At 39.5% G+C, this 26044-nt stretch overlaps 1 protein-coding gene across 1 annotated transcript in view; it reads left to right on the top strand.

The window, feature by feature from the left end:
- The first annotated feature begins 1735 nt into the window (after positions 1 to 1735).
- Positions 1736 to 26044, top strand: part of anpepa (alanyl (membrane) aminopeptidase a) — a 31397-nt gene continuing 7088 nt past the window's right edge. The window contains exons 1-13 of the mRNA XM_022669889.2: positions 1736 to 1880; positions 5729 to 6398; positions 10659 to 10801; positions 12975 to 13117; positions 14576 to 14702; positions 15690 to 15844; positions 15964 to 16077; positions 16362 to 16505; positions 23193 to 23258; positions 23368 to 23433; positions 23528 to 23703; positions 23851 to 23927; positions 24993 to 25126. Of these exons, the coding sequence (XP_022525610.1) occupies positions 5809 to 6398; positions 10659 to 10801; positions 12975 to 13117; positions 14576 to 14702; positions 15690 to 15844; positions 15964 to 16077; positions 16362 to 16505; positions 23193 to 23258; positions 23368 to 23433; positions 23528 to 23703; positions 23851 to 23927; positions 24993 to 25126 (1935 nt within the window). The 5' untranslated portion in view covers positions 1736 to 1880; positions 5729 to 5808. The remainder of the gene's footprint in view (positions 1881 to 5728; positions 6399 to 10658; positions 10802 to 12974; positions 13118 to 14575; positions 14703 to 15689; positions 15845 to 15963; positions 16078 to 16361; positions 16506 to 23192; positions 23259 to 23367; positions 23434 to 23527; positions 23704 to 23850; positions 23928 to 24992; positions 25127 to 26044) is intronic.

Raw genomic sequence — 26044 nt, 5'->3', positions numbered from 1 at the left:
TTTTTAAGTGGTCTCTTTTTAAGTGATCTCCGATTGATTTGGCTATGAAACATTAGAAGTATGTATACTTTATACTATATTTTATACTAATTATTAAGCAGCATTTACAATACTATAGATTCAATAAATGTGCATTGTGTAATGCCCTCTACAAAAGGCAACAAAGAAAACTTTTATTTTAAGGTTAAAGTTTCTTCTTCCACAGTTCCCTCTGGGGCTTTCTGGTACATTAGCTTCCTACGCTTTAGTCCAATCTGCAGGTTATGACTCCCCCTGTAACACTGGGGAAGATTTGACCCTCCTATTCTTATCCTCATGATCATGCATATTAGACTGATCATATTTTGTTTTTTGACAAGCAAGCAGTTGTTCTGCTCTAAAACTGTTAAACCTTTAATTTCCCAAGTTTTGTGTCTGAGAAAAAATGGAAATATAAATGTACTTAAAAGCGTGTATTTTAGTGTTTGCATTGTAATTTCACAGCTCTAGAGTGGCCCTACGGTCTAACTGCTGCTCATCTTGAGTGTGAGAAAAGAGAGTTCAAATCCATCCATTACGCAATGTTAATACCTGGTTCACATCAGACTACATGAGTTGTCAGGTAGCTGAATGAGTCTTTTAAAACCAGTTTTGTCACTAATGTGATGCCATTTTTCACATACAGGCCCAGATATCAAACCTGCTTTATATTTTGAGGGGCTGATCACTCAGATTGTTTTTTTAATCCTCTCACTTATATTGATTAAGCTGATCTGATCTGAGGCTGAAGGTTTTTATTTTGCGATTTACAAAAACTGTCAGCAACTTAAAAACCTATTTTAAATTTGAGTAGTGTGAATCTGACCTAAGTATTGTTTCTGAGGCCTAAATCAAAACTTTATTAGACCTGTAGCATCTGATCTGAGACTTTTGTTGGCCATTTACACAGGCCTAACTAAGTTAACTCAATATAAATGAGCTAAAATGAGCTAAAAACACACAAAAATGAGTATAATTTGAGTGTATCATTTCAAGTCAACATGGCTAAATTGATTTTTACAGTGCAGGAAATGTTGGACTCTTAAACTAAAAGTGAGGCGGGATCAGATGCTTCTTAAACCTTTAGGATTCAATGGAATTTGGTGATGATTTCCAAAAGCTTAACTCAATGTGAGTTAAAATATGTTTTAAGAATAAACATCTAAAATTGAGTTAACTCAAAAAATGCTCTATAATCAGTTACTGCATCATTTCCAGTCAGCATGACTACGTATATTTTTTTTACAGTGCAGGAAATGCTGGGCCCTCAGGCTGGAAGCCGGATTGGACCGGATGCTTCTTAGACCTGTGTGGCTCCTAAATAACAGTTTTTGACTCGTGGTCTTTTTGTGGGGACTGTTCGTGCTTTGCCAGTGTTGTTTTCGGCTGATGTTATTGCAGATGATATATACAGAATGAGCTCATTGCTCATCATTTGCTGGGCATTTGCTGGGGCAGGAACCTCAAATGACTGAGGTTGTGACGTGCAGTGTGTTTAAGATCAGTCTGTTGGGTTTGTGTTTTGTGTTAGCTAGCTTGTTGATTTGAGGTTTTTATGCATGGTCAGAAGCTCTGAGGCTGTATTTCTGCAAGCACATTCCTCAGCCCCCCTGCCCCCACACAACCCTCGGTCAAATTAGAGCTAGGTTTCAGAGAAATTGACAGGAAAAAATGTGTGCGAATGTGTGTGTGTGTGTTTGAAGACCTGAGTAAGCCACCACCTCCCCCCTTCTACCAGATGGGAACTCAGAAAGAGAGAGAGAGAAGCAGTGTGTGTTTCTCATCAACTCCATCATTTTAAATTCTCAAGTCTCTGCACCTCTCTGGTTCGTAGAGGCTTCTTTCTTCTACATGGACACCCGGTAAGTTCTTCTCTACTCTTCTCAAGCTCACCTTTAGCAGCTGTCTTTAATCTACCTGTTAAACTTTGTACATTCTTCAGTATGTGCATGTAGATTTCTGCTTCTCTGTTGTAAATTGATCCAGCGTATTGTGCACTGATGGGACGTACTCTGGACGCTGCTTGGCTCAGAGCTGCATGTGGGTGTTCACTGTGGAGAGTTGCAGAACGGCCCCAAGACACTTTATTTACATTTAGCAGCCTCATGTGATTTCCAGGTGGTCACAGTGGTCACACCAAACTTTTCGGACCTTCAAGTATTTAAACTTTAGTTTAAAAAATGGATCTTTGAAGCGAAGTTATGAAGGCTCCTCCAAAAGTGTTCTGCATTGAGTTCTTTAGCCTGTAACAATGGTAAAACTCTTTTAGGTCCAATATGGAACCATAGACACAAGATGCTCTCTGGAGTACACTTTTAAAAAACAATAGTTCTAGGAATAAGTCTAGTTCAAAAAAACTTTTATTCAGGAACTTTTCATTCTTAGAACTTACCAGACAAAGGTCCTTATCTTATCTTTTTTTATCTTATTTTATCTTATTTTATCTTGGGTAAAAAAAATTCAAAAGATGTAAAAAACAAAGTAAACTTTATTTGGTAATTTGGAGCAAAGTCAAAAAGGCTCAGCCTTCAAGTGTTCTTTTTTTTAATCAATCTTTCATAGAGTCTTTCATAGAGTCTTTAATATTCTTTGCATTCTATATATTTGATAAACGTGTTGATAAAAACCCACTTAACCAAGGAACAAAAAACATAAACATTTAATCGATCATTTAAGTTTTATAGAGCCATTGCCTTTACCAAAAACCCTTGAAAAACATATTTTTTAAGGGTGCAGAAGAACCACTGCTCATTTCCTAAGGGACCATTTCATTAAAGGCCCTTTATATTTACATATTAATTATGCTATTTATAGTTTTTTCCAAGTAAAGTCAAGTATTCTTGTTTAAGTGTAATATGTGCTCCACTCTAAGTGGTTTTTAATAGTACTAAAAAAGAAACATTTGATAGTAGAACAGTAGAACTTTTTGTGAAATATAGAAGTTTTTTGTAAAAGTTGTAAGATATTATGTTTGTTAAGGCAAAGTTAAAGCTATTATCTTTAGTATGTGGCCAAAAATATAAATAAGAATTACATTTTGTTAAAGACAGGTCAACTTTTCAAAATATACACTACCTACCAATCAGTCTCTAGTTACTGTATCTACACTAAGCTAATAGCTAAATTGCAAAAGCAGCTGTGTTGAATTTCACAAAAAACATCACATTTTATCTGTTTAGCCCCACCCAGTTAAGGGAATTTAATGAGATACAGCACAGAGCAGCCAATCAGAACACAGCTCTGAACCCAGACAGTTTCCCTCTAAATAAAATAAAAATGCAAAAAAAGCATTAAAAACATTTTTGTGACAAAGATGATATCCTATTAGTCTATTAAGTGTGTAAGGACTGGTTTTAAAATGGCCATACAAAAATATATGCATCTGTTTCTGATAAATAACAAACACATATTATAAGTGAATTTCAGGGTAAAATAATAAATAAACAACTAATGGTATATGGCATTTCGTAGCTGTCTAATGTAAAACAAGTATCTTTAAAACAACAGCTTTACAGGCGAGAGATAAACCTTCTGTTTTCAATGAAAGTTAATGTAAAAACAGTTAATTTCAGGTAATTTTGGAGAAATTCTATTGGCCCATTCATCAAAAAATGTTGACACAGTGTAAGGGACAGTTGGTTTGTTCAAATTATGTAGTATCTAAAAATCTACATAAATTGAGAGCAATGATATGGACCTTTTAAAATTCCAAAAACCATCATATCCATCCCCACAGCTATCCTTAGTCCTGTGATTGTGTCTCCTGCTTTTTTCTCGAGAGCAATAAAAAGTATAACATGTTGTTCCAGCCGGCAGTGTAGCCGCGATGACGTTTTTGACGGCCCCCTCACGAAAAACAAAAGCACTTCACTCCAGACCAGAGCATCTGTGACATGAACTTTTGCCCAAATCTCCCACCCCAGCACTTCCATAAAGACGTGAAGCAGCTCGAATCTGCACTCTACTTATTCATTCTGAGGGTTTTTATTATTTATCTGGACTGATAAGACCGTAAAGTGGTGCAGTGTGAGCACAAGCGAGGGGTGGACCGAGGTGACTTTGTCATAACAGCAGGACGGCAGTCATCTGACCCAAACCGCTGGGTGTTTTGTTTAAACGTGTCAGCATAGTGGCATCTGTGAGAACCCAGCACCCAATAACACGAGCGTCAGTGTACAATTAGTGTGGAACCACAGTGGGTTAAAGCATGTGATCACGAGCGTGGTGTACTTCATGTGGCGCTGCATTCTTTAATGTTGATCCACTGAAGATCCACTGTCAGGTTGACTGGAACTAACACTGTATGACACAGCAGCTTTCTAGAGCCATAAACACTCTATGAACTGATTGTGCGAGTCTATAAAATGGATTATCTATTAGTAGACTATCAGTATTGATGTCATTATCAGTGATTAGATATAAGTTTACACTCAGTTTACACACAGTCTTCTGTGTCTTCTCAGTAGGTAGTTTATAAAATGTATTTTTCTCTAAGAATAAAGGGGCATTTTGGCCTTGGATTTTTTAACATGTTGTAAAGAAATAACTATTTAAGCATTCTCATTATTATTTACTGTAAGTTCTGTATAAAGAAACATTTGAACTGTGTAGAAGAACCACTTTTCAATGAGATACCGATCAAAGTCTTTTCTATTTGTCTAAGCAAAGAGTCATTAAATGAAAAGGGTTATTTTCTACAATAAGATTTTATTGTAGATTATATAAAATAAGAACCAATTTAGGATTCTGATAACGATTAAACTAATACATGTACGTATGACGTAAGAAAAACTTTCCAAGTGTTTCCCTGAGTGTTTCCCAAAAGCCTTCTAAGACACCTAGAAGTCTAGACCATAGCCCGAACCTAGGTTTGTGTTTTTGTTATGTTGTATAAACTACATTTATTCCTTTTAGTATTGGTTTCATGCTGCAGTTAACTGAATTACACTGAATTTTACAACATTCTGTCATGACTTCTTATTCTTCACATTAATTGGTGTATAAAATACAGCAAGTTCAGAAAGTTGCTTTTCCAGATGTTGTGTTGAAATCTAACTCCCTGCCAGAATCCAACTCTCTTTCACATGCAGGCACATACAGTAGATTCATTTTATTTCTGTTTATAAATAAGGGTTAATTTACAGTTACAGCAGATACAGAAATCACCAGTGTAATCTGTTTTACCCATAATACTGCATAACACACCTGCATGTCAAGGGAACGCAGCACAGGCCATGTGTGTAAACAGCATGGAACAGAGACAGCGTTTGTTAATAGCTGTGCTATTTAGCGTTATCTGGCTAATATATCAGATTAAACTGTGCCTTATCAGTGGTTTAGCTCAAATAAAAGGAGTATATTTTGGTAAGGGTACAAAGGAGCCAGAGTCTGTTTTAACTGGAATAAACAGGGCTGGTGTGAATTTTGATGGTGTGAAAATGATTTTGACCTTACTATAGTACCCAGAATTCAGCATGCATAAACATAATATAACCATTAGCTCTGTGGCTGGCTCCTGCGTTAGCCAGATATTGTAAAAATGAAACAGTTAGCTTTACAGCAGATGTAGTGAGAGTTTATTTTTTTCCTTTTGACTGGATCTCCCTTCTAAGAGTTACAGTGTCAAAAAGCATCAAATGCTTGCAAAAGTTCTATAAGCAAAAATGCTAACATGGATGCTAATTTCCTTTTAATTTCTTTCTTTTCACAGCCATGTCTTCCTGTTAGCGTGAAGAGACGAAGAGCAGCCTTGCCCGAACCTGTCCCACACTTCTCCAGCTTTATACAATCATGGGAAAAGGTTTCTACATCAGCAAGCACCTGGCCATAGCAGCTGTACTGCTGGCTGCAGCAGCTTTAGCCACCATCGTAGCGTTATCTATAGTTTACTCTAAAGAAAAGGCCAAAAAGTCACATCAGGTCAGCGATGGACCAACATCACGCATGCCTCCCACTACACCACTATCTAATGAGCCCTGGGACAAATACAGACTCCCCAACACCCTGAAGCCTCAGTTTTACAACATAAGTCTGTGGCCGAGGCTCAGCATAGACGCTAAGGGTATGTACGTTTTCACCGGCAGTTCTGGAGTAGCTTTCACATGTGAGAAAGAGACGGATCTGATCATCATTCACTGCCACAAGCTCAACCTGACTCTTTTTGATGGACGCCACGCAAAGCTAACAGGCATGCAGGGAGCAACGGCTCCAGCCATCAAGAAAACTTGGTTCCAGTTGGAAACGCAATACTTGGTGGTTCAGCTGAAGGGGAGGCTAAAGCCAGGAAAAGCCTACTGGCTTTATACCGAGTTCAGAGGAGAGCTGGCGGATGACCTGCAGGGATTCTACAGGAGCGAGTATGAAGAGGACGGGGTAAAAAAGTAAGGCGTTTTTGATGACATTAGCAAAAGTGAAATTTCATCTCACAGTACACTTAATATCTCTCTTACATAAAGCATTTGGAAATTCTACCTGAACCCTGACACATAACCATGCTTTATCTATGCTGTGGAAGCAGTTATACACTGTATGTAGTCAGTAAATGACTGTTTAACTATGCTCCATTGTAAAATTGTAAAAAGCAGTGCATCTTGAATACAGCTGCCACTTGTATATTTATTTGTTACATATAAAGAAAAAAAAACAGGTGGGTAAACTGAAGAAATTTCCCAATAATATACTGTTACACATCAGGCAAAAACACATCTACCACTTCTACCATAAAAAAAAAAAAACTACCACATGCAAAAGTTTCTTAGATTGTATCCTCTTGATATAGACTGTAAAAAGTAACATATAGAATCTGCTCTCTCTGAGTTTGCTCTCACTTTGTTTGGATGGATTGTACTCCATATTTTGAGAAAAATGACCTAAATTAAACAGCAAGGGCAGACTACAAAAATTATATATTTTTTGATTTGGCCCTGACATCAATAATTAGCATAAAGGGCATGTCCCCCCTCTCCTAACTTCCCATCAGTCTGAAGTTTGGCCAAACAGGGCTATCTTTCTTTGGGTATTCAGTTATATTTTATCTAATGGTTGTCTGTCTGGCCACTGTGTTGTAGGCCATTAGAACAAGTTACCCTTTGCTTGCATGCTGGCTGAGAACTGCAATTGCAATGCAGTAACTTTGTGGTGTCCCTGCTGCCAGTATTTTACTGTTAAACTACAGGGAAATCATTTATAGTGTATGACTATCTGTAATTTTACAGTAATATGTAAGCAATAATTTTAAAGTAGTTTATTTGTAACTACTTATAATAATAGTTTATAGACTCTAAACAATTACATCACAAACTGTAATTGTAAAGAATAATATACAGTATACAGTATTAAACAGTATCCAATATTATTATGTCAAAACCATCCCTAAAAAAGTAACTAATACTGATCATACTGGTTAGTAATATGCTGTAATCTTTCTCCACATGACTTACTTTTAAAAAATCCTTTACTGGTAACTTTTATGCTGTGCTCACACAGACAGCCCCTGAAACACAGGAGAGTGCTATAAGAAAAACTAGGACATCAAAACTGAATAAATAAAAGTAAAATAAGTTCGACCTATTGTCCATCTAATGGAATACCACTGTTTTTAAACCTAATAATAAATCACTTGAGAAGGAGATCAAAACTGGTTTATTGAGTTGTGCCATTAACCCCTGTAGTTGGCCAAGGCTCTTTTCAAGTTAAAGCAAAGGCTGGAGGAGATTTTGGTGTAACTTGACATATGCAGTTAATTTACCATAAAATGTACAAGAGTATTTTTACAGTGCACCTACATTACAGATGCTTTAAAGTTTGATGTCAGATACTAATTTCAGGTCATGACCCCAAACATGAAAACATCTGTCATAACAGTTATCTCACACGGTAACCTCACACCTGTCATTTCATGTCTACGGCATGATTATATGCTACCAATATTTTCTACCAATAATTTCAGCTACCAGAATTAGCAGCATGACTGCTAAGACCAAAATCAGATCAACATGTTTACACTGTACTGAGTTGATCAGGAGTTGGTCATTTAGCGAGTTTATGAGCATTGTGTATGTTTGTGTCTGAATGAGCCGCTCTCGACCACTTTTGATGTCAGACACTAAATTCATGTCACCAAGGTCATGAGAACATCTGTCACGACAGTAACCTTACAGTTACGATACCCTGACACCTGTCATTTCATGTCTGTGGCATTTTTATATGTTACCAATAACCAATCAGTGTGGCAGACAGTTCAACAGCAGAACCTCCAGTCTACGGATCATCACCTGAAGGTTTTTAACACAAGTACAAAGGGTGTACAATCAGTAACCTTAGGGGTGAGTGATACGACCCTAAAATAATATCACGATATTGCAGGGTATTTTTGCTATAACAAAATTCTTGACAATATGACGAAACACTAGCAAAAATATATTTTAAATATATACTACTGCAGCAAAACAAATATTAAAGTTTTAACTAGTATAAATATAAGAGTTGCGTAAAATCAGTAGAAACAAAAAAAATCTATAAATGTTGGTCTATATTGTGAATAGTAACTCACCTTGACCCAGCTTTTGTATGAAATATAACAAAAAATAAAACAAAAAATATATCAAAAATGAAGTAATGTAAGAACAATAATCTACCACAAAATTAGAGCACATCATATTTGTTGAATGCAAACTGCAAAGAACAATTAAAATGAAATAAATATATAATAGACTGCTTTTAATTATGTCATGCTATCACCATATGGAGTTTTTTTTTATGTTATTGTGTACAATATAATATGGCGCACTTCTAAGTGGCCCAATCATTCAAATTAATGCAGGCAGTTACTTTAAGCTGGCCCAATAGCTGCAACAAATATACATAAATGCACACAGCTGTCTAGCCCCTATAGAGAAGCATTGCCAATACAGTAGGACTCTCTGGAGCAGATAAACATGAACCTACCACTCTAGGCCTAATGGCACCATTAGCCATAGGCTAGATGGGAAAATAATCCACCATCTTCGAGCTGTGGAGCAGTGAAACTGAGAGTGTTCTCTGGAATGATGGTGCTCCATTCAGTACTTGTAGGATGAGACTAGGAGTTGGGGATAATGCCACATCCTGACCTCACTTTTTAATACTCTTTGGCTGTGACCGAAATGGCTCTGTATTTACTATTTAGGGCACTATTTAGTATGTCAGCCATTTTTCTCTGAATGTCCGAATCGTAAAGTGGAAATTGAACGTTATTTTGAGGGCACTTTAAAGTTCCACAATGATTTATAGTAAACATCACTGTATACTACACACGCTGAATGTGTCAACAGACAACACACAGCTGAACAAACAGAACAAAGCGTACAGAGAGCCACCAAACTCACTGGCAAAAAAGCACGTTGTTTCCTGCAGACAATTTCTGACACAACTCGAGATTTGGCATAAAACCCAATCTGGCAACACTACGAGCCAGTGTATGCTGTATGTAGTTCATTAATGTGAGGATTATGTTTGTAAACAGCATAATTATAACAGTCTAAGAGAGATTACTTCATAATAAGCTCAGAGCTTCACTAACTTTAACTCAGAGCTCAGTTTGCATGTTTATGTAGTTTTAAACATAGTTCAGCATTTCAGGTGTTCAGGTGTTTATGCGATCAGTGCTGGCTAATGTTAACCCTTGTGTTCATATTTTTGTTACTCGTTTACTTTGTTACTTGTATTTAATTCAGCAAAATTAAGCAATTTTACATTAAAATGCTTTACACATGCTTGCTTCACCTAAATTGGAAGCAATATAAACAGCTTACATGGTTAATATTTGCCCTTTACCTTTCTTATCTCCTTTTTTTTATTAGTTTTTTTAATAAAATGTAAAAGAAAATGAATTTAACTCAAGATATGAGTAGAAAATTTGTTTAGTTTCAAATTTAAAAATGAAGCAATGTTTATTAGCCCTTGGCCAAACATACTGTATGTAATATAAATGTGTGTGTGTGTGTGTGGGGGGGGGGGGGGGGGGTGTACAGTTTGTGTTTATCGAAAATGTGTTTTGATATATGTTTTTCACAAAAAATGAGCCAATGCCAATGAGTTTGAGTTAGAAAAAATATGTTTTTAGTATCATTTGATGAAAAATGAAAACGGGTCCCACAGACCCGAACACCACACAAGGGTTAAGGATAAAGTAGTGTCTGAGTTCACTCCTGTTTTCACCACTACTTAGTAAACTACATAGTGTCTCCCTATATAGTGCAAAACTAATGACGGACCATTTTGGTCACAGCCTTTATTTCTGAAAAAGACACTAAATGAGCTGGTCTCTCAATATTTTTGTTTCCTGTATCTTATTATATCTTATACATATATCTAGGCAGATAGAGAGAGTCCTCAAAGACCTAGTCAAAAAGCCAGGCCTCAACATACCTCAGGAATTACCTGCAATTGATCTAAATTAAATCTGAATCTGACTGAACCCAACAAATATTTGAGAACTGTCCAACCCCAACATGAATAGGTTCTCCGCTCGGTGAGTACTCACAAAGACTGCTCCTTGTTTAGAATCAGGATCCTAACTTCCTATTTTCTCCTGAATTAGCGCTGGGTTTCCCGGTTACACAACATGCTTACTCATGATTTATCTGTTTTTATTTTTTTAGAGTTGTCGCCATAACACAGATGCAAGCAACCTACGCCAGAAAGGCTTTCCCCTGCTTTGATGAGCCAGCCATGAAGGCCATATTCCACATCACTCTTATTCACGAGCCAGGAACCATCGCACTGTCTAACAGCAGAGACGTGGGTGAGACAGACACTGAGACTGCATCTAACACTGCAACTACAACCTCCTAAAAGGACTGGGTCAAAAAAAATCTTATTCATACATATATCTTCTTAGCCCAAATGTAGCAACTGTTTGGGCCTCCTAAACACTGGGAAAAGTATATGTTTCTTGAGAAAATGTAGGGGTTCTTCAATATAAATTAGAAAATTACAGAACTAAACTCACATGAGAACTTGTGATGCCATTGCGTATATCTCTAGAGAGGAGAATACCCACTTGAAAATTTTGTAACACTTCACTTGGATGGTCCATTTTATGGTCTTGTTGATGCTCAACTGACATTCAACTAACACTGAATTGAATGTCCATTAAATTGAACTTAACCCGATGTTGAATGTAAATGATTAAAAATAGAACCTAACCCTACACCTAACACTAACCTTAACCCTTAATCAACCATAAAATCTAACCCTACACCTAACCCTTACCCTAACCATAACCTAAACTTAAAATCTAACCCTAAACCCAATCCTTAAATATTAAGATAAGCAATTGGGTTACAGTTGAATGTAGGGTTATATTCAATAGAAAAACATTTACCTTCACCTTTAAGTTCATTTGCATTTAATAGACATGTAGTTGAATGTTAGTTGAGTGTCAGTTGAGCATCAAAGAGGCCATCAAATGGACCATCCAAGTAAAGTGTTACCGAAAATTTCTTCCAGTTTTTCAGTCCAATAGAGGGCACTTCCTAGTGAGTCCAAAATGAATAGGTTTATTTGGAGCAATTGAGCACAATCAGAGTTTATAAATGTCTGTTCATTTTTACATTTAAATAAATGTACTAATTTCCTCAACACAAAACAACATCCAACAACCAGTCAGCACACGAATAGCAGTAATGCTAACGTATTTAATCTAAATAAAACCTGTTTGCAGTAGAAAATTGGAAATATACAGGTACAACTGCTTTGTTGTAGGTGAAATTCTTTTTCATACTTTTATACTTTTATTAAATTAAAGTACTATCCCAGATAAGTAGTTAATTACCTTTTTCAACTGGTGTTTTTGCTGTTTTTCTCTATTCACCCCCATGTACCCTATTCACTAAATGGACTCACAGTTTCCCTCTAGTGGTTTGTAGTAGGCTCTACACAAATTGCTCTGGCTTCTCTTGACTTCCAGGCTGCGTTCACATTAATCAAAGCCACATTGCTCAAATCTGTTTTTTTCTTCAGACCGGATTTGGCAATCTTGATGTAATGTGAAGGAATCTGTCCCTAAAACGCCTCACATGCATGTATAAACGTCACTTTCTTCACCTGCAACAAAAAACGCCATATTTGAGAGATGACTCGTAGCTTTATAGAGGGAAATGGATGCGTTAGCAGCTCATATGTGGAGCATCTTTTGCTGGAGTGGAGAGAAACAGCTGGTCTGAAGTACTGAAGCTCAGGTAGAGGCGGTGAAAAAAGGCCAGGTGGTTTGCTTTTGCTTGGTGCTATAGCTGCACAACTGCACCAAGAGATGTGTGGCTATGAGAGAGAAGCACGTAGCGCATGCGTAAAAGCAAAAAGATGCATGAATTCTGATTTGACCGTTTACATTCATGTTGCATGTCCATGGATCATATATATATATATATATATATATATATATATATATATATATATACAATTTAGGATCACATACTGTGTGAAAGTGACTCAAATCTGATTTAAAAGAAATCGTATTTGGTGCATTCACACAGCCATTAAAAAAAAATCAGATCTGAGCCACATTGAGCAAAAAAAATCAGATTTGAGTCACTTCAGCCTGGTAATGTGAACGTAACCCCAGTTGCTAATCTGGTCTGGATATTAAACATGCTAGATATTTATAAATACGTGTTCCTTGAATCATTTCCTCCACAGTTTCAAATTAAAAAACCCCTTAAAGTTTCTCAAGCAAGCTAAACTTTTAACAGTGTATAAGCAATGGAGGTCTGTTTAAATCATTTTGACAGATGACAGATTTCTGTTACATTAGTCTCCATGTCTACAGTAGCTCCAGTCTAAAGCTAATAATCAAATTCACAGCACAAAATCATTTATCAGAAAGCTTTTTTGTGAATGATTGAAGAGGCTTTCATTTGATCAGTGATAAAGGCCAGGATTCCACTACTAATTATGTCTGATTTCTTTCTCATCAGATACAGAAAGCCTTCAAATGGATGGAATTGATGTTATTAAAACTGTATTTGAGCCCACAAAGACGATGTCTACATATCTGGTCGCGTTTGTTGTCAGTGACTTTACTTACACCAGCAAACAAACAGACAGCAAGGATGTTATGGTAATTTGATTTTAGCCTTCAGTATGAGTGAATGAATGAAGCGCTCGGGGGCATGTGATTATTTTGTGTTAAACAGGGTGGTTTTGGTGTCTAAAGGTTGTTTCTTTAGTTTTGTTACACTACCTGACCAAAAAAAGTTTTTTTTTTTTAAACCTTCTTTACATTTTATTGCAGCACATGTTAACTGTGGGATTGTTTCGATAAGCTTCTGCAATGTCACAAGATTTATTTCAATCCAGTGTTGCGTTAATTTTTCACCAAGATCTTACAGCAGCATTGATGATGGAAGAGTCTGACCGCTGCACATAGCCTTCTCTATCCAGCACATCTCAAAGATTCTCAATGAGGTTAAGGTCTGGACTCTGTGGTGAACTCTCTCAATCCATGTGTGAAAATGATGATCTCATGCTCCCTGATTCACTCTTTCACAATTCCAGTCCCATGAGTTCTGATATTGTCATTTTGGAATATGGCCGTGCCATCAGGGAAGAAAAAATCCATTGATGGAATAACCTGGTCTATATTCAGTATATTCAGGCAGTCAGCTGACCTCATTTTTTCAGCACATACTGTTGCTGAATCTAGACCTGCAGACCAACTGAAGCATCAACCCCACATCATTTACTTTTACTTTTGACATAATTTACTTTTTTTTTTGGCAAGGCCAGGCAGTGTATAAGGTTAATTTTGCTAGCAACTAATGGACATACATGATAAATTATACATTTATTGGAATCGAACTTACAGCATTATTTTGTAAATTGGGTGTGTTAATGTTATTAGTTATCAACTCTTCATAACTTTATAAGTGGCATAATACTATTAGCATTTACACATGGCATTAACATCATTTTTTTCCCACTGTATTAAAGAGCCCTTATATTCTTCTAAACTGTTCCTCCCAGAGCAGAACAGTTTTTTAATGAGAATCTATTGTTTACAGGAAGTAAAACAGAAATGTTAATGTCCTTTTTATGTGGGAAAGTAAAATCTGGTCTAATCTAGTCTCTCTCATTTTAATGACAAGTGTAAACAGAATCCAGCCAAAGTAGTATATCCTATCCAGTAGATACTTTTAAGACACATGAGCAGCTTGGTGGTTAGCATGTTGCCTTTTTGAGCTCTGGGGTCTTGAGTTCAAATCCCTATGTGAGTGGAATTTCCATGGTCTACCCAAAAAAATTGGACACTCTGTGTGTATAACTGTATGCCCAGATGCACCATGACATCCTGCAGATAGAGGTAGAGAGTTATTTCTGCACATTTGGCTGCTGCTTTTTGCCTACAGTATGTGTGTGTGTTGAGTGTTGAATGTGATGTGTGTTAGTGCTGATTGTAAAATCACAAAACTACAAGCCAATTTCAGACACGAAACATGCCTTGGTAGAGATAAAAAAAACATTTTATAAATTTGGTTTCAAGCTAAACGGTTTTATTAATCATGTTCTTTTCTGGAAGGTTCGTATTTGGGCAAGACAAAAGGCTATTGGAGAAGGTCAAGGTGACTATGCCCTGAGCATCACCCAGCCAATACTGAAGTTCTTTGAGAAGTATTACAGCACCAACTATCCACTCTCTAAATCAGGTAAATTTAACCTTTTGAGTTTTTTTTATTTCATTTTACTATGCAGAGTCATTTTTCAAGATATTAGGAATATTTTGAGATACTGGGCTCTATTTTAGCGATCTATAATGCACTGGTAACTTGCGTATCACACAGCTGGATTTAGATCTGTGATGTCTGTGTGCCTTTGGTATCGTGAGGGCGCAAAAAATATGCTTTGTGCTGATTAAATTTTACAAAAGGCGTGGTAATAATTCTCTTGGAGAATCACGGGTGTGTTTTGGGTGTAACATTAAATAAACCAATTAGTGTACCAGTTGTCATTCCCTTCAAGAGCGGGGTTTAAGCTCTCTGACTTTGGCGTGTTGGTGTCTTAACAGCGGTGCTTTTATATGTCTCATTAAAGGGAACAGCAATGTTATTTTATACTTTATTCTGTTTATTGTTGAGTTAAAAGTCGGTTTAGTACGCATGCTGAGGACGCACAGTGTGCATGGAGCTCCTGCATGTCTAAAATAGGATTGGGCAGCTGACTGTTGACTCCTGTCATGGTTTTAATCAGTTAGTGGCGCAACTGTACAGTATTTTCCACCACCAAGATAGAAACACATGCCAGATATTTCCCTAAACTCACCTCACTTCCAGACCACCATGCCTATCAGTATAGATATATATTACTAAACTCCAACACTAATTTAACTGTGGGGGTGTTAAATAAACTGATGACTAGGTGTAAGATAGCAACGAGCATCGTGATGCACCTTGCACAGGGAGTACAATAGGGCCCACTGTCTTATTATTTAATATACTAACATTGTTTCACAGAGACATTTATTGGCATTACCCTGCAATAAAGGTACTCTTCCACATGCTCTCTGTATTTACAAATTATTTTACATTCTTACCATAAGAGCTCTCTAAATCTACAAATTCCCAAATTTTACATACTGTTGCTTTAATCTCGGTTTATACTCTGATAACCCAACCTTTCTTTATCTCGTTTTGTAGACCAGATTGCACTGCCTGACTTTAATGCTGGAGCCATGGAAAACTGGGGTCTCGTCACCTACAGGGAAACGTCTCTGCTCTATGATCCCAAAACCTCGGCCAACGGCAACAAGCAGAGAATTGTGATTGTGGTTTCTCATGAGCTCGCTCATATGGTGCGTAATGTCCAGTCATTTTTCGTATCATTTCTATGAATTCTTTTAAAGTTAGTAATATTTTATTGGTATGTTTTCTTGACCTTCTTTTTGTGGTGAATGTGGTTTATGGCCTCCAGTGGTTTGGAAACCTGGTGACTCTGAAGTGGTGGAACGACTTGTGGCTAAACGAGGGATTTGCTTCATATGTGGAGTACCTTGGTGCAGACTATGCAGAGCCAACCTGGAACATTGTAAGAACATTTTAGGAAGACGTTCATGGAAAAAAGTTGCATTTGTTGTTTTTTAAAGGCTGTTGTGCTGGTCAAAAAGCTTAATCATGCTGACTGGTTAGAACAACTGTACTGGCTGACCACAAAAAAAAAAAAACAGCACCAGACTAGCATAAACCAGTTTAGACCAGCAGAATTTCTATACTTGTTTCCAGTTAACTATAAAAGAGAAGAAATATATCCTGCAAAAATGTTTCAGCTAATGCTAAGTGTTCATAATACAGATCTCTAATGTATTTCTACAGAAAGATCAGATCATACTGTATGATATTTACCGCGCGTTTGCTGTGGATAGCCTGGTCTCCTCTCACCCGCTGTCCTGCAAAGAGGAGGAGGTCAACAAGCCAGCGGAGATCAGCCAAATGTTTAACACCATATCTTACAGCAAGGTACGGCACTGGTGTTCTTATAAATATTTGAAACACAGCTGTAAACCAGTAGTTCTGAAATAGGTTGAATTATCTATGTGATGAATATATGAGCTAATAATACAACATCTGGAACTGTGAAAACTATTAAAGCTCATTATTGCCACTTAAATAGATAAGAATTTCTGTGCATTTTCTGCCTGATATTAGACACCATAATCTTTTTTGGATTTCTATTCAAGCATTACTGTCAGGGCCAGACAGGAAGGAGACTGGTGCAGATACAATAAAATAACTTTTATTAAAGTTATAGAGTAAACAGGGGTAGTCAACAGAAACAGGGTCAATACCAAAAATGCACAGTGTAGAGAAACCATACCATAAACGGAGGACAGTCCAGAGTTCATACACGGAAAGGCAGTATCACAGGTTAGGCAAAAATCCAAAGTACAATAAACAGTCCAGGTCATACACGGTAATCCAACACAAGGGAGCAGGCAAAAATCAAAGTCGGTAGAAAACAAAAACAGGATCATACACGGAAAATAGCAAGGGCAAGAGAAACGCTTTGTATTGTAGGATTTACCAAACAGATACTCGGCGAGGTGTGAGCGTGAGCATGGTCCTTAAATACTCTGAGTAATCAGTACTCGGGGCTTCCTGGTGGCGTCATGTGACGTGACATGTGATCGGGAGTGTGTGTTGTGTCATGGAGTGGTGCGTTCTGGGTATTGTAGTTGTTACTGTGAGAATCGCAGATAGAGCTGGATGTGGGAGACACAGACGTGCTTTCAGCACCAGACATGACAGTACCCTCCCCCTGAGGGCCCGGAGCGGAGGCAGAACGGGGCCGACCCCGGCGACGACCACCCGGCGGACAGGGAGTACCGGCGGGAGGTGCAGGTGTCGGAGCGGAGGTGCCAGACAGACGGGGCTCACCAGAGCGAGAAACCCGACGAGTTGGAGCAGAGGAGGTCGGAGGACGCTTGGGACGTCCACGGGGCCTAGGAGCAGGCTTACCAGGAAAACGAGCATGAAACTCCACGAGCAAGGCAGGGTCCAGCACGTCTTTGGCAGCCACCCAACAACGCTCCTCCGGACCATACCCCTCCCAATCGATAAGGTATTGGAGTACACCCCCACGTCTGCGTGAATCCAGCACCTCCCGGACAGAATACGTGGACGACCCCTCCCCCTCCACAGCCGCGGGTGGAACATCAGCCGGTGCAGCGTCAGCGAGCGGACCCGGGACCATAGGCTTGAGGAGAGATACATGGAAAGAATTATTAACACGATACTGAGGGGGTAACTACACCTTGTAAGTAACTGCATTAATACGTGACAAAATCTTAAGAGGACCAATAAACTTAGGCAGGAGCTTTCTACAACTACCCTCAAACCTAAAGTCCCGGGTAGAGAGCCACACCCGATCTCCTGGTTGGTAGTCTGGGTTGTCACCACGGTGCTTGTCAGCACGCTCCTTGTACACGCGCAGTACCTCAGAGACTTTACGATGCGTGTCTTCCCACACCTGCTCACTGCGCTTCATCCATTCATCCACAGCCGGCACATCAGTGGACACCGCTGTCCAAGGAGCTAGAGGAGGCTGAAAACCCAGAACACACTGAAAGGGGGTGAGGCCAGAGGTAGTGTTAACTAGGGAGTTTTGTGCTATTTCAGCCCAGACGAGGTATTGTGACCAATCAGTGGGATGTTTGAAGCAGTATGTGCGGAGGAATTTCCCGAGTTCCTGATTAACCCTCTCACATTGACCGTTACATGTAGGGTGGAACCCAGAAGTGAGACTGACATGTACACCGAGATGTTCAAAAAATGCCTTCCACACACGAGAAGTAAATTGAGGACCACGGTCAGACAAAATATCTTCGGGGATACCAAAGTGTCTAAATACATGCATATAAATAGCTTGAGCAGTTTGGAAGGCAGTAGGCAGAGCTGGGAATGGAATAAATTTAACCCCTCTAGAGAAACGATCAACAATAGTGAGAACTGTAGTATAACCCTCAGATACAGGCAGATCAGTAACAAAATCAACCGCTATATGCGACCAAGGTCTCTCAGGTACAGGGAGAGGTAGTAGCTTACCGGCTGGAAGGGTTTTAGGCGTTTTACATTGCGCACAGACAGAGCAGGAGGTAACGAAAGAGTGAACATCAGCACGCATAGAATCCCACCAGTAACGGGCAGAGAGTAATTGTAACGTGCGTGTGACACCAGGATGACCAGAGGTTAAAGCGGAATGAGCCCAGGTGATGAGCCTGTCTCGAAACTGAACGGGTACGAACGTTTTACCCTGAGGACAGTCCTCAGAATTGGGCTGATTAGCGTTACTTTGGCGAATCTGATCGTCTAACTCCCATTGAATGGTTGCGATCTGAACAGAGGGAGGAAGAATGCGTTCAGCCTCCTGGGGCTGGGATGCGCTGTCCACAGTGCTGTAAACCCTGGACAGCGCATCAGCTTTAGTATTACGGTTTCCCGGACGGAACGAGATCGAGAAGTTAAATCTAGAGAAAAAAAGAGACCAACGTGCTTGTCTCGGATTAAGTCGTTTAGCCGTGCGGAGGTATTCCAAATTCTTGTGATCAGTATACACAGTGAACGGATGAACGGACCCCTCCAGCCAGTGACGCCATTCTTCTAGAGCTAATTTCACAGCAAGAAGTTCCCTATCCCCTATCCCATAGTTACGCTCCGCAGGGGAAAGCTTGCGTGAGAAGAAGGCTACAGGAAACAATTTGGGTGGCGACCCACTACGCTGAGAGAGAACCGCGCCAACACCCGATTCGGAAGCGTCCACTTCCACTACGAAGGGAAACTCGGGATTAGGGTGCCTAAGTACAGGGGCTGAAGTGAACGCAGCTTTCAGCTCACTGAAAGCGCGATCTGCTTCGGTTGACCACTTCAGGATTTTAGCAGCCCCCTTAGTGAGAGCAGTCAGGGGCGCAGCAATGGAGCTAAAGTTACGGATGAACCGCCTATAAAAATTAGCGAAGCCAAGGAATCGCTGGAGTTCTTTAATGGTCTGGGGCACTGGCCAATTAGTAACGGCAGTTACTTTCTCATCGTCCATAAGGACACCGGAGGAACTGATAACGTAGCCGAGAAATGTGACCCTTTGAGTGTGGAACTCACATTTCTCGGCTTTGGCAAACAGACTATGTTCTCTCAGGCGTTGGAGAACTTGGCGGACATGCTGAATGTGTGTGGGGAGATCTGGTGAATAGATAAGGATATCGTCTATAAAAAGGACAACAGAGTGATTAATGAGATCGCGAAATATGTCATTCATAAACGACTGGAATATAGCTGGGGCGTTAGCGAGACCGTAGCTCATGACCAGGTATTCATAGTGGCCGTTGGTGGTGGAAAACGCCGTTTTCCATTCGTCACCTTCCCTGATGCGAATGAGATTATAAGCGCTACGGAGATCGAGTTTGGTGAAGTACACGGCATAACGTAACTGTTCGAGAGCTGCTGGGATTAACGGGAGCGGGTAAGCGAACTTTTTTTAGTAATGTCGTTTAAGCCTCTGTAATCTATGCAGGGTCTCAAACCCCCATCCTTCTTCTTCACGAAGAAGAAACCTGAACCAACTGGGGATTTGGATGGGCGAATGAAACCCTGCGCAAGAGCTTCACTAACATACTCTTCCATAGCCTTCTCCTCATCACGAGACAATGGGTACACACGAGCTTTGGGCAGTACAGAACCCTCTATTAAATCAATAGAGCAATCATAGGGGCGATGCGGAGGTAACTCAGTAGCTTTAGCTTTACTAAACACATCAGAAAAATCATAGTACTCGGAGGGAATATCAGGGGTATCTACAGAATTAGGGCTTTCGACAGAGGTAGATTGCAAAGAGAGTGAAATTAAAGATAAACAGTTCTCACGACAGAAAGGAGACCAGGCAGTGATGTCTCCCAGGCTCCATGAAATGACGGGGTCGTGTGTCTTTAGCCATGGCGCTCCCAAAACCAGTGGATGTTCTGTGCGTGGGAGCACATAGAGAGAGAGCTGTTCCACATGTAGAGCGCTGGCTTGAAGGGTGAGAGGAAGAGTCTGCAGGGTCACAGGTTTGGAGCGTACAGTCTCTCCATCGATGGCATGGATGGAGATCGACTTGGAGAGAACTTTCGTGGGTATGGCGTGCTCCTCCACCAAATCCAGGCTGATAAAGTTCCCCTCCGACCCAGAATCTACAAGCGCTGAGACACAAAAAACATCCGTTGGAGTGGTAATAATAACAGGCAACACGAAACATTTTTCTTTAAGTTTAGAAACAGGGGTACATACCACGTTAGCGCGTGGAGTACTCTCCACGCGCTGTCCCAGAGCAGACGCTTGAGCAGAATTGGGCCGGAGTTCACAGTTAGCCCTTAGATGATCTGGACCACCACAATAGAGGCACAGGTGAAGGCGTATGCGACGCTGCCTCTCAGCGACGGATAGTCTGGATCGTGTGATGTCCATGGGCTCAGGGCTGGGTGCAGGCGCAAATTCCGGAACTGGATTCCCGGACTGGAGTAGTGCAGGGCGAACCGCAGGAGTGTGGCTAACAGCTTTGGGCTTACGGGAAAGGAGCTGATCCAGACGGATAGACAGAGCGATCAGCTGATCCAGGGTGAGTGAGTCGTCCTTGCATGCAAGTTCTCTTTGAATCTCAGGGTTAAGTCCGTGTCGAAACATGGAGATGAGAGCAGGGTCGTTCCAACCGCTGCTAGCAGCTAACGTACGGAACTCCAGAGCAAAGGCTGCCACAGATAGTTTACCTTGCTTCAAGGTAATCAGAAGCTCTCCACTAGATTGCCCATAGCGTGTATGATCAAAAACGCTGCGAAAAATAGACAAAAAAGTGTCGTAGCTGGATTCAGAAATGTTCTCCCAAATAGCTGTAGCCCAGTCCAAAGCCTTGCCAGACAGTCGAGAAATTATAAACCCGATTTTAGCTTTATCAGAAGCAGGAGGTGAGTTGCTAAAAAACACGGAGCACTGGAGCAGAAACCCATTACATTTCTCAGTGTTTCCGTCATAGACTTCGGGTTTACACACAGCGAAAAAGGGAGTAGTGGTTTTGTTAGGGCTGGCTACAGGACTAACCACTGGGCTAGGGTTCTGGGTGGACAAACCCCGGAGGTGACTCATAATCTCGGCTAGCTGCTGCTGTTGGTTAACCTGGTGGCGTGCTAGCTCGTCAACAGCTTGGGTCACACCAGCGAGCGTTTGCTGGTGCTGACCTAAAAGCCGACCCTGGTTAGCCAAACCAGACTTAATAGACTCTGTATCCGCAGTCTCTGTCATATTGGCCGAGTATCTTGTCAGGGCCAGACAGGAAGGAGACTGGTGCAGATACAATAAAATAACTTTTATTAAAGTTATAGAGTAAACAGGGGTAGTCAACAGAAACAGGGTCAATACCAAAAATGCACAGTGTAGAGAAACCATACCATAAACGGAGGACAGTCCAGAGTTCATACACGGAAAGGCAGTATCACAGGTTAGGCAAAAATCCAAAGTACAATAAACAGTCCAGGTCATACACGGTAATCCAACACAAGGGAGCAGGCAAAAATCAAAGTCGGTAGAAAACAAAAACAGGATCATACACGGAAAATAGCAAGGGCAAGAGAAACGCTTTGTATTGTAGGATTTACCAAACAGATACTCGGCGAGGTGTGAGCGTGAGCATGGTCCTTAAATACTCTGAGTAATCAGTACTCGGGGCTTCCTGGTGGCGTCATGTGACGTGACATGTGATCGGGAGTGTGTGTTGTGTCATGGAGTGGTGCGTTCTGGGTATTGTAGTTGTTACTGTGAGAATCGCAGATAGAGCTGGATGTGGGAGACACAGACGTGCTTTCAGCACCAGACATGACAATTACATAAAAAAGGTTTCTAAAAATCTGAATTGTATTTGTAATAGAAAATATTTTAAAATATTTTAAAATAAGTAAATCTGCAACTATCAACATATAATTAATAGAAATCAATATTTCTTAAAAAAACAACAACTACAGTCTAGTTTTTATGTCTGTTTTCAAACATGCAGAATTTGGGGTTGATTCCTTGTAATGTCATTACTTTGAGAGACTATCTCATTATATTAAGATGCTAAGCTATTGTTTTGAGATACTGGCCCATTGTGTTAAAATACTAAGTCACAGTTTTGAGATACTATCTCATTATTTTGAGCTGATAAATCATTTTGTGGTATTATCATCATTTTAAGATATTATTATTATTAGTAGTAGTAGTAGTATTAGTATTATTATTATTAGTAGTAGTATTATTAGTATACTAAATACTAAGATTTTTTATTGATTTGTCATTATATCAAGAATCCAATGTGAGGAATTATATCTATTTTATGATTTTGAGGTACTTTCTCAATACTTCACCATTGTTTTTGTTATTTTAAGGAATTTTCTAGATTTTAAGATAATATTTTATTAATTTTAAGATGCTTCATGCTTTTGGAATGATTTGTTTGTGGTGGTTATGGGCTTCTATAGAAAACTGCATACCTAAGACATCAGACAAAAAACTAGATAGGTACAGCTATGACTCATTATATTTTGGGTGAGGGGTAAATGTATTTTCTTTATGTTTGTGGTTCCTAGAGATTACTCCGTATATAGCAGGGAGTGTCAGTGATGAGCATGGTGCATGTGCTTGTTATTACAGGGGGCTGCGGTGCTCAGGATGCTCTCTGAATTCCTGACTGAGCCGATCTTCGCTAAGGGGCTCAGTGTAAGTCATACTGTTATGATACATTTCAAAAGTTATGAGGTTAATGTGGATTTTTCTGTGTAATTTATGATGAAATAAAACATAGTTTTTCCTTTATTCCTCTATGCAGACGTACCTGAACCAGTTTGCTTATGGGAACTCTGTGTATTCAGATCTGTGGGATCATCTTCAGAAGGTAAGGAGCCACAGTTGACAGGATTCTGGGTATTTGTGTTTTAGGCTTTGTATACTAGAGGAATTAATATTAATAAATACCACATGTTCTCCAGGCCGTAGAGAAAACCCCACATCTGAAGCTGCCGCACAGAGTGCATGACATCATGAATCGCTGGATTCTGCAGATGGGTTTCCCAGTGGTCACCATTGACACCCAAACAGGAAATGTGAGCCAGAAGCACTTCCTGTTGGAGCCAAACTCTGTGGTGGAAAGACCGTCTGAGTTCAAGTAAGATGCATCTTGTATTAAAATCATTTGTTATAAAATATGTAAAATAGATTTTAGACTTTAATGTAGAACAGCATCAGAACCTTCAGGCTGAAATTACATAAGCGATGTCCTGTCAGTGTTTGTGTTTCAACCTTTTCCTTCAAGTTATGAGTGGTTTATACCAATCAAGTGGATGAAGAAAGGGGTAGAACAAGATCAGCTGTGGCTTCTTCAGAAATCAGGTACCTCACACTCACCTGTTCTTCCTGTTTGGTAGAGTTGGGTATGGTAAACTTTAAAGCCAAACTGGAGCTGGATTACTTTTTCTTAGGGGTTCTTAAAAGATCACTGATAAGGTCTGTGAAACTGCCCTGAACTACAAGATATGCTAGTACCGTTTTAAATGATTGTAGCTCTTTAGACACAAGTTAGAAAACACCTATGGGCTGTACTGTACAAAACATGTTAATGAGGTTCTTTACGCAAAATCACTCTCAGATGAATAAAGACACCAGCTTGCCTGTTCTTGCCAGTGACCGTTTCTTTTAGAATGAGCCGTTTAAGGGCTTTCCCAGACAGCAGGTGACTCTGATCCAGATCTGTTTTTTCTACGGCAGATCCGCATAACAGTGGCTCGATACAGTCCAGGTCAGGTTTGTAATAAGATTTCTATAATTTATCTATAATAATTTAATTATAATATTAATAATTTTAGGAGATGCGGATCAGTGGGCATATGGATACAGATCTGGGCCAGAGTTGTACGCATCCGGTCCGGAACTGATCCAGATGTGAAATGAGGCTCCGGATGTGGGCCGAATTTGAGCCATATGAGTAAAGAAATCTCTGAAATCTGGCCCAGTGCTGGGCCGGATTTGGCCCATGTGTGCAAACCAAATCTGTACCGGTATTGGCCTACCGTGCAAAAGGACACTGGGCCAGAACATTTGGATGATTTGCGCCGGATCCGGGCCATATCATTTTTTGCTATCTGGGTTGTCACTTTTATGCAAATAAGCTGTTGCTGGCCAGCCATGTATATGCCTAACATTTAATACACATTGTTTTCTTATGCTAAATGGCAAAACAAAACATGCTATTTCATGCTTAACAATTTGGCTAGTATGGTTTGCTTTCCCCAACCAAAACCATTTGGCCAGTCAATAAAAGACTCACAGCATCAAGTGCTGAAACTAATCCAGCTCCGTTTAGGCTGAACAAACACTTCCCTCAGCTTCTCTAGTGCATGGTATTGTTGTGTTTCTTCACTGTATTTTAAATGTACCAATTTCTATGGTTCCTCCAAGCTGTGCACAAACCTATGAAAGTCAGCAGAGGTGATTGGGTTTTGGCCAACACTAATGTTTCTGGATACTACAGAGTCAACTACGACCCTGAGAACTGGGAGCGCCTCCTGAAACAACTGAGCTCCAACCATCAGGTAACCAAAACAGGAGGATACTATTCTAACATGGGTTTAACACGTATAAAACATCATTTACAGAAGCAGAATGTACCAGAGTAAGTTCTGTAATCGTAGTGATTACAAACAAGATCTGTGCTTTTATATTCAGACTGTAATAATCACAAAAGGACCTAAAGCAAATAAGATTTTAGCACAGTTTTAATCCAGTATGAATCTGCATTCATACGGTGCGGTAGCACTTAACAACAAGCACTTACAGTAAGTAATAGTGCATTGTGTGTAGTTGTCTGTGTGTGGTCTGACAGTCATAATTCTGAATTTATTTTAAATTAAGTATGAATCTACATTGAGAGTAGTTGTGTATGGTCTAACAGCCATAACACTGAAGGTATTTTAACCCTTGTGTGGTGTTCGGGTCTGTGGGACCCGTTTTCATTTTTCATCAAATGATACTAAAAAAATATTTTTTCTAACTCAAACTCATTGGCATTGGCTCATTTTTTGTGAAAAACATATATCAAAACACATTTTCTAAAAACACACACTGCACACCCACCTACAACCCCCCCCCCCCCCCCTACACATTTATATTACATACAGTATGCTTGGCCAAGGGCTAATAAACATTGCTTCATTTGTAAATTTGAAACTAAACAAATTTTCTACTCATATCCTGAGTTAAATTCATTTTCTTTTACATTTTATTTTAAAAAAAAAAGAGTAGCACTTTTTGAAAGAAATGTAACATAAGAAAGGTAAAGGGCAAATTTTAACCATGTAAGCTGTTTATATTGCTTGCAATTTAGGTGAAGCAAGCATGTGTAAAGCATTTTAATGTAAAATTGCTTAATTTTGCTAAATTAAATACAAGTAACAAAGTAAACGAGTAACAAAAATATGAACACCACACAAGGGTTAATCCAGTATTAATCT

Source organism: Astyanax mexicanus, chromosome 16, assembly GCF_023375975.1.
Source record: "Astyanax mexicanus isolate ESR-SI-001 chromosome 16, AstMex3_surface, whole genome shotgun sequence".
Lineage (NCBI taxonomy): Eukaryota > Metazoa > Chordata > Actinopteri > Characiformes > Acestrorhamphidae > Astyanax > Astyanax mexicanus.
The sequence above is the reverse complement of the archived record's forward strand: the minus strand, read 5'-3'. Positions and strand labels throughout refer to the sequence as shown.